This window comes from Pleuronectes platessa, chromosome 19, assembly GCF_947347685.1.
Source record: "Pleuronectes platessa chromosome 19, fPlePla1.1, whole genome shotgun sequence".
Lineage (NCBI taxonomy): Eukaryota > Metazoa > Chordata > Actinopteri > Pleuronectiformes > Pleuronectidae > Pleuronectes > Pleuronectes platessa.
This window is the reverse complement of record NC_070644.1, coordinates 19,607,168-19,616,507: the sequence shown is the minus strand read 5'-3', so window position 1 is coordinate 19,616,507 and position 9,340 is coordinate 19,607,168. Positions and strand designations below refer to the sequence as shown.

The following is a 9,340-nucleotide window of genomic DNA, read 5'->3' as shown; positions in this document are numbered from 1 at the left end:
CATCGTGTCTCATTAGAAATGTCAGGTTCCAGTTTTTTGGGTTATTTAAGGAAGTAAAAAGCTTTTAAACTAGTTTGAACGATGAACTGTCGTGTTTTCACTCCACTGACGTCTCAGATTCAGTCTGAACTGTGGAATTAACAGAAAAGTGTCACATCTGATCTAGAAAACATTTCAGCAGGACAGCGGTGGAGGTCTAGATGTTCCTCCTCCCTCCTCGCTGTCTTATCCTGTCTCTTCTCAAACAGGAAACTGAACGTCCTCCTGCCTTCATCTCAGATCCTGTCCAACAAAAACCAAACACAGCTCCCGGTCTTTTGCTTTAGAGTTTATTCAGCAGAACTGTACATGCATTCCTCCATCGCTTCAGTGCAGAAGTCCTGTATCACTGGTGTCGCCCTGATAACTGATAGGTCCAACATGATTTGAGTACATTCAGATTATTACAGCTATTGAACCAAGAGGTCGTATTTTACTCTTTGCCACCTACGTATGCACGATAATAAAATCCACAAGTTCTCTTTGGTCAAACATAAGACGTCACGTTAACACTCGGCCTAGTGAGATAATCTGCCTCCAGCATGTTCACATGGTCACACCGTACAGGTTAAGGCTAGTCAAGTGATATCAAACATGACGGAGAGGGGGGGGGGGGTGTTAACTCAAAGATGATTGACAGTAGTAACGACAGACAGTGATGTGTGTGTGTGTGTGTGTGTTCAGATGTAGACGGGCTGCTCCTGGGCGGTCAGCAGACGGTACATGGCCGCGGGCATCGTCTTCATGTGGATCTGCAACAGGGAACGTTTCAGGTTAAAATATCAAATCATATTTCATATTCATATTCACGTGTCCTCTGATGTCTGAAGGTGTGTCCTCACCTCGCCCATGGCGGTGGACAGGATCTGGACGATCTTCTCGTGAGGCGTGGCCACGACGCTCTGGCTGTTGATCTCGATGATGCGGTGGCCGACCCGGACGCCCCCTCTCTCTGCGATGCCTCCTCTCATCAGGCTGCAGATCTACACACAATAACACACACACACAAACACAAACACACACACAAACAAACACAAACGCACAATGACAGATTCAAGCACCGCTCTTCGTCTGTTGCTGAGTAACTGGTGCTCGTTTGTATTAATAATAGAATCTGTTTCTAACGGGAGGAGCAGCCTCTGTGTCGGTTCTACTGGTGAACACTCACGATGCCGTTCTGGACGCTGAAGCCCAGCTGGTATCTGAGGTCGGGCCTGCGGATCAGAACCATGGTCACGGGGGGGCAGCGGACGATGTTCATCTTGATCCTGGACTGAGACTTCAGACCCTGGGTGGGGGGGGGGGGACACGGAGATGGTTCAGCTACGACACAATAAACTAATAAAGTCAGAAACCAGACGGAAGCAGCACTGACCTTGATGATGCTCTGGCAGGTGCTCAGCGGTAAACCCACCAGACTGGTCCCGTTGATGGTCATGATCTGGTCCCCGATGTTGAGGCGCCCGGACTTCTCGGCCGGCCCGGCGTGCATCATGCTGGCGATGATGACGGTGGGGAGGATGGAGCCCCAGCCCGACTCCACGATCACCACGCCCAGGATCTCCCCTTTCTGCTTCTCGATGTAAACCTGCGGGGAGACGGGTCCGAGGTCGGGAGGTCAGGCTCTGAGTTCATGTGAAACTCACTGTTAACGATTCAAACAGTTGAAGGAGGAACATTGAACCGGTGACGGGTCGAGCTCCTCGCAGCCGGCGGCTCGATGGTGAGGGATGGGAGACGACAGCGGGAGGAGGAGGAGGGAGGAGGAGGAGGGAGGAGGAGGAGGAGGAGCCGAGGTCGAACGAGGTCGAATCAGAATCTGAGGTTATGGACTTGAAATGTCCTTTTTTTTCAAACTGCCTCACAGACGTGACTCAGGAACCAGCTGCTCATGTAAAACAATCACGACTCATTCGAGTTCATGATTCAAACCGGAGGCGTCTGCTCCACATGAACAACACATTAACATAAATCTATATTTAAGAGGAATATTTCTTTAAATTCCAGTTTTTAACGTCAGCGTCCTTTGATCTCCTGTGATGTCGCTGCCCCCTGCTGCCGGACTTACGTCTCTGCAGTTCTCCGACTTGGAGAAGTGGATGAGGTCATCGTTGTACATGTCCTGGGTGTTGAGCAGGTCGCTGTACTCCCTCTGGCTCAGGTCCTCGGGGTCGATGCCGTTGGCCCTGAGGAACTCCTGGTAGGCCACGCTGAACGACTGACCGATGGACTGGGCGATCAGCTGAGCCTGACACACAGAGAGAGAGAGAGAGAGAGGGAGAGAGAGAGAGAGAGAGAGAGAGAGAGAGAGAGGGAGAAGCTTGTGAGTGATAAGTTTTAAAAATTATTAAAGACACTTTTTTAAAGACACTTACAATCTAAAGTCTTTAAAGGTGTAAACTGTTTATTATAACTTCATTTATTTGATATTTCTGGATATTTCCTAGACGTTGTTTGAGTGTGAGTATTATATTATTTGTAATATGTTATTTTAAGGTTATTAACGTCTGGTTGAGACGAACAGGAAACATTGGAAGTCGTAGTTACTGTTTATTACACATTCTCTTACTTGTTTACCTTTGTTATCAGAGCAGAGATACTTCTAATGTGTGTAGTTGAGCAGAAAGTATATTATAGTTTACAGTGAAAGTATATTTTTGCCCAGATCTTCCAGTATTTGTGTTAAACTAAGATAAACAACTTCTCATTTAACTTCCAGCGACACAAACTAGTAATTTCCCCTAAAATCCCCAAATTCAGATTTTCTGGTTTCCCTCACAAACTCCACAATCGTTTAAAAGAAGTGATGTTAACGTTGACTCACGTCCTCGGACTCGAACACGTGACAGATCATCCTGTAGAGGCGCCTGTCGTCCGGGCTCATGGTGGTCTGCTCGGCTGCGTGGTCCAGGTTGTCCTGCGCGCTGCGGGATCGAACCATCTTCCCCCGGGCCATCAGCACCACCATGTTGCCGATGTCTGCGATGTAGGAGATGGTCCTCAGAGGCAGATCCATCAGAGACTCCTGGGGACCCACAGAACACACCAGGTTCTCTCTGAGTCGTGAAAACAACTCCATCACCTCCAGCGTGGGAGGATCTCAGGTGTTTGCAGATGAAGACAATCCAGGTGGACACGTTTTTCTTATTGTGTCCTACCTGAGTGTCGGCATTGAGGACCTTGATCCTCTGCGTGGACATGAAGAGATCGACCTCGGCGGTGGACGGAGCCTCGGCGTCGGGGCTCTGCAGAGAAACGACCAGAGCAGAAGTGACCGGAGGAAGCAACAGGCTGATTGACAGCAGAGACGGAGGAGAGCAGGTGTCACTGCTGTCCAAAGAACATCAACTCTAATGAGGACGGAGACAAAAACCCTTTCACATGAAGACAGAGACTTGTAGGAACCAGGACTCTGCAGACGTGAGGGAGTCACAGATAGAAATCCTCTTTGACATGAAGGTGTGAAGATCCAGCAGGACTCACCTTCTTCCTGTTCTTCGCCTGTTTCTGAGCAGCCTGCAGAGATCAGAGACACAGACTCAGACACGAAGAGGAAACAGCTGGATCCACTGCCTCCATTTCAAACGCTAGATTAATGGACAATAGGGTGTGTGTGTTGTGTGTGTCTGTGTGTGTGTGTGTGTGTGGGAGGACAGTGATGTTACTGTCTATCACTTCTGACACCGGCAGACGCCCGGAGGCCTGTGCAGCAGAGATGATCAGAGGTTTGCTCTCTATCGCTGTGACACGCCGCTCGACCCCCGCGGACGGAGACGTGTCCTCGTGTGTTTCTGGTTCGATGCCTGGTCTCAGATCAGAGGTTTCATTTCGTCTCCACTTCCTCCCTGAGACGTGTGTTTGTCGTTTTCAGGGCTCAAGATGCAGGATCACGACTTTCACCTGGAGTCAAACTACAGTTTATATCAGGTTCCTGGTGATTTGAATAAAAAAGAGAAATCTGACTTCTCTGTTTCTGAACCTTCATCACTTCAGTGAGACGTCAGTGAGCTCATCTTCTTCAGACACGAAAGAACCTCTTTTCTCTTCCTTTCTCAAAACACGAGATGACTTATGCATGACCCTCATCATTATACTGGATCCCAGCGCCTCCTCCCTGTGGCTCCCACAGACCTTAACAAGGGCGCTGTCCTGGAACTGTCAGTCAAACCGACCGGAGAGCAGAGTCCCCCCCCACCCTGCTCGTCTTCCTCACCAGCACCTAAACCGACTGACCGAAATGATTCACCCTGGCTGCGTGACTCAAATTCGTGGGCAAATGATAAATGATGTAGTTTGACTCCTTGTGATCGAAATTAAAAATACATCACCCCCCCCCCCCCCCCCCCCGTGTGCGTGTTTGCCATCGCACGCTGCGAGTGGAGCAGAAGGGGCCTCTCCGCTCTCCACGGACTGGGAACACTGGTTTATGTAACACTCAGGAGAGGAGCTGGTGGGACTGCGGCTCCGGGAGCAGCCACGCGTGGACAATTCTTTGTGCACAGATCTTTCCCCTCCGGCTGAGACGCCTGCTGAAGGTTTGTGGATTTCTGAGACTGAGATCTGAAGCAAACCTTTGTTACATCATCACGACGTGTCCAAGTGTCCCAGAGATGAAACAACAAGGAGCTGCGGCTTTGAGATCTGAGCTCTGAGGGAACTGTAGTAAATATAATGTGTTTAAAAGGCTTTAGGGTCTTTATCAATACTCCACACTGTCTGAGAGGAACAACAGAATCCAGGTTTTTATGGCTGTGATTATTCAATCTCATGGAAATATGTCATTTCAGACACAATCCAGACGTTTTTACTTTATAAATTTAGAGATATGAAAATAAACATTTGACTTCTTTGCCAAAATATGAAACTATAAAACAACATTTAGCCTTTGAATTAAAGAACCAATAAAAGTACAAACTAAAAAAATGGATTTTATCCTATTTACCACATAATTCATTATATTTACCCTCTGCTGTTTTATTTCAGTTCAGTTTAGTTTGATTTATTTCTGTTATATACTAAATCTCCTCTGAATGAAGGATTTTATTACAGCTCCCACTACAGACTGTAGAAAGATGGACGCCATGATGAGTCTGCACCAGTGAAGTCAAAGCCTCCATCGCCTCCTGGTGGCTGACTGCAGCACAGGTCACAAAGCCTGCCTCCTCCATGTTAGTGAACCTCTGACAGAGCCAGATCCCGAGTGGCAGCTTCTACTCACGCTTGCACTCGAGCCTCTTACACTCAGTGAGCACATGTCTAGTTGCTCTCCACCTCTTCTCTCTCCTGTATGAACTGAACCAGATGAATGGCGGCTCTCACCCTCACTCTGCTCATGGCCTCCTGCGCCTGCTGCATGCGGGCGCTCTTCGTGGGCGTCCTCTCCGACAGCAGGTGGGTGCAGCCCAGGTAGGTGGCGGCGAAGATGATGCCGTCAATAAGGTCTTCGGGGTCACATGGTCCCAGGACTGTGATGACCGGAGAGCACTCGTTAGGCAAAGCTACACAAATACATGCTCATACCCACACATACAGATCAAAAAGTGCAGATATGACAGTTTTCTGCTACATTTGGACATATTCAATAAACATGTTCAAGAATTCATCCTGAAAAACGATGGAGGAGGAAATAATCCACTCACCGTCCACAAACGTGGGAAAAGAGGGAAGAGATCTGCGAATCTGAGGAAACACAAGAAAAGAGAAACTACTCAGACACTTTAAAACTCATTTAAACTCTGCAGGACTTTTGACTATCAGCTGTTTAAATGTTAATAGATAATATTAATCTGTAGATTATTGGATTCACAGGATTTCAACCCTGTGACGTTATGTGTGAAGACTGTAAATAAAGATGGTTGTAGCGTCTGGATCGCCCCCTGGTGGCTGAAGGCAGTTCAGCTCATAAATCCCACAGCAGCACAAGATGGCAGCGTTCGGATCCAGGCTCGTCTTCCATCTTTATTTATGGTCTGAAGTATAAACTACCTAGAACTAGCTAACAGAGGATTCCTTAACTATTCCTTTACGTCCATACTGTAGAGAACTCTGTATCCAGGACCTGATCTGAAGTGAGTGGCGCTCGGTCTCACCTCCTCGGCGGACAGCGGCTGCTGCAGAGGAGACTGCGGTTCAGCCTGTGGCCTCGGCTGTGGGGGGGGAAGCGTCTGATTCTGCCACTGTCCACCCGGCGCTGTGTGTGCGTGTGGTTGCTGCTGAGTGTAGGTCTGCGGCGGCCTGCCGGTGTCCCTCTGCTGTGCGGCATGGCCCTGGTGGTGGTGGTGGTGGTGGGGGTTGTGTTGTTGGTGGTAGTGTTGGGGGTGGAGGGACCTGGACGACTCCGCCCTCCGAGGACTGAGCTGCTCTCTCACCGGACCCGAGGCGTAGCAGGACGGAGACTCCGGCTCGGACTGAGAGGGCGACTTGGGAGACGACTGTGGAGAAAGAAACACGAAGAAAGAAAGTCGTGAAGCTTAAATGCTGCAGATCACGATGACAACTGCTCCCTGGGATAGAAGATTTATGATTTGGGCTTTGATCCAAGTGACACTTGGTGCAATGAGAGGCAAGGATGTAAATCTGTGTGTAAAAGTTTCTTGGAAGCAATGACATCAAGTTGAATCATTGCAACACTGCAGCAAACATCCGACTCCTTGAGGAAAGTCACTCAGAGCAGACTGAATAGAGCAGATCAGCTTTTTGTAAAAGAAAAAGTAAGAGAAATAAAATATCTCTAAAGTATGAGACCTTGAATTGTGACTTTTATATTTCTGATCGAGTGTTTTAAACAAATATAACACAACAGAATAAACACAGATTTTAGACAGGGAAAGGCTCCATACTTATATATATATCAATGTTTTCATTTAACTCTAGAAGAGAAAGTGAATAAGCACATTTCCCTTAAAAACAAAGTGCCACTGAAAGGTGAAGAATATCTAAACCTCAGCTTTTTTTTTGTTCTCTGAAAGAAGACGTTTAAAAATGATCCTTAACATCAAAAACAATCTGGTATTTCTGCATTTTCCTTTATTGCCTATTTTCTGTTTCCTTTTTAAACCTGGTTCTCAGCTGCCACCAACACAAGATGAAAGAAACAAGGATCATAAACAACTGATTTAAATGATTTAGTCTCATCTGCACGAGATTTTAACAGATGAATAATAAAGGAGGTGCCACTCACACGTCCGGTCGCAGACTGCAGCGAGTACACCTCCTCCGTGGGGCTCACCTCCTGCCTCATCACCCAGATCGGCTCCACCGGCTGATCGGGGGTGTAGGGGGAGCGAATGGTCTTCGTCTTCACCTCCTCAATCGCCTCTTTGATGTCTTTGATGGCCAGGCTGATGGCGTCTCCCGAGCCCCGGGAGCCTCCCTCCCCCGGGGGCCCCCCCACACTCAGCTGCTCCAGGGCCTCGGCGGAGCTGCTGTGCCCGGACGACGGGCTCTTGTCCCGGGCTTCGGTTTGTCTCGGTGCACGTCGGTGACTTTTGGGAATGGGGCTGTGACGTCCGCTTTCCCCCTCGCCGTCGGACTGCCCGTCGTAGTGGTGCAGCCGGCAGCCGACGGAGCGGTCCAGAGGGGAGTGGTGGGATCGGCGGTCCCTGACCTGCCTGGGAACATGATGGGAGCCCCTGGTGGGAGAGGACGGGGAAACCCTCTCCTCTCTGTGGCTGGTGAACGGCTCCTGGCTCGACTCCTGCTGGGCCTCATGGCGCTCGGGCCTCCGGTTGGACGCCCTGCAAGGTTCTCTGGGTAACTCGGGGTAGGAGGTCATGAGAGGTTCGGGAAAAGAGTTGGGATGAGAATTCTGCTCCGTGTAGGACTCGGGCTCCGGGTAGGACTTCTGATGGGACTCGGAATAAAACTCTGCGTAGGTCTTGGGGTACGACTCGGAGCAGGAAGTGGAGCGGGACAGCGAGCAGGACTCGGAGCAGTCCTCGTCCTCGTCCTCGGGGAGGTCATTGTCAGGGACGGGGCTCATGCTGGCGTCCTCGCTGAAGTGGTCCATTTGGGGGAAAGGAGGAAGGTCGGGGGAGGAGGGGGGGGGTCGGGGAGTGGAGGGGCGGCGGGCTGTGGAGGGGGCCGTCCATGCTGAGCGAGGCTGCGCTCTCCGTGTCCGAGCACAGATCCGTGATCTCACTTCCCTGAGCGGCGACGTCCTCCGCCACCTCCTCCATCACCTCCTCCTGGTCCTCCTCCGTCCTCGCCGCGCTCTCCTCCGCCCCCCCGGCAACCTCCTCCACCTCCTCACGGCCGCAGACGGAGGTTCCTGTCGCCGGGCGGCAGTCTCCATCCTCCTCCGCCTGTTCCTGTTCCTCCTCCTTCTCCTTCACTTCCTCCACCTCCTCCTCGCACGCTGCCTTCTGGTCCTCCTCCGCCTCGGCGTGGGGAGCAGGGTGGGGGGGAGGCTGCTCGTTGTGGGCAGCAGGCGCAGGTGAGAGGTGGGTGGGGGCTACCACAGCAACAGGAGTGTGGTGAGGAGATGCTCTGTCCTGTGATTGGTCGGTTACAGCATCATCTGCAGAGCGCTGCTGCAGCTGCACCCCCGCTGGACCTGCCCTCTCACCCTCCCCGTGTGACGAGTCCTGCAGCTCTCTGATTGGCTGCCTCTGTGTTTGACCTCTGAGCCTGGGGTTCGGGTCGCCCATCCGGCGGTAGCGAGCGACGGCGGGGCGTAGCGGCGCGACAGGCAGGGCATCGACCTCCCGACCCTCTCCGGCTTCTGGCCTGGAAGACGCGACCTCTGGAACCTGATCAGGACTCTGAGCCTGCCCCTCCCCCGGGCGCCGGCGGTGGCGAGCAGGTCCGCGACCCGCTGCCGGGTGGTGGTGGTGGTGTGGGTTGTGATGCTCGTGAGGGTGGTGCTGATGGAGGGGATTGGGCTCCCCCTCCTGGTGGAGCATCTGACACGGCCTCCAGGAGCGACGCACCGGAGGCTCCCCGCGCGTCGACCCGTTGGGCTGCCGGCTGCTCGGAGGCGCCTGGTGCTCCTCGCCCGGCTCCTCCCTCTCCTCTCCCTGGTTCTTGTGGCTCATGATGCGAATCTGCTGCTCAGAACATTCTGTCTCACAGCTCAGCCTGGAGAGACGGGGACAGGAAGTGAGATTTCAAATTAAAAAGGTAAAAGAGAAGAGGTAATAGAATGTTTTGACTCAAAACTTTTGCCTGAATTTCAAATACATTAGTTTGGAATTAGAACAATTACCAGGTATTGATCAGTTTCTTAATTATTTGATCAAAAATGTTGTTTATAAATAGAATATAGATTATTTTTAGCTTTGGGACTTTTGATCTCACAGAA

The 9,340-nt window shown here is 51.0% G+C and overlaps 1 protein-coding gene across 1 annotated transcript; it reads right to left on the bottom strand.

Annotated features, from left to right (window-relative positions):
* Positions 1 to 719: 719 nt before the first annotated feature.
* Positions 720 to 9,074, bottom strand: LOC128424478 (amyloid-beta A4 precursor protein-binding family A member 1-like). The gene is given in 13 exon segments (XM_053410673.1): positions 720 to 791; positions 882 to 1,022; positions 1,208 to 1,327; positions 1,415 to 1,627; positions 2,108 to 2,287; positions 2,864 to 3,064; positions 3,198 to 3,284; positions 3,523 to 3,555; positions 5,359 to 5,504; positions 5,679 to 5,718; positions 6,129 to 6,458; positions 7,220 to 8,083; positions 8,085 to 9,074. Coding segments are annotated over 13 exon segments (3,417 nt in total).
* Between the last annotated feature and the right edge of the window lie 266 nt (positions 9,075 to 9,340).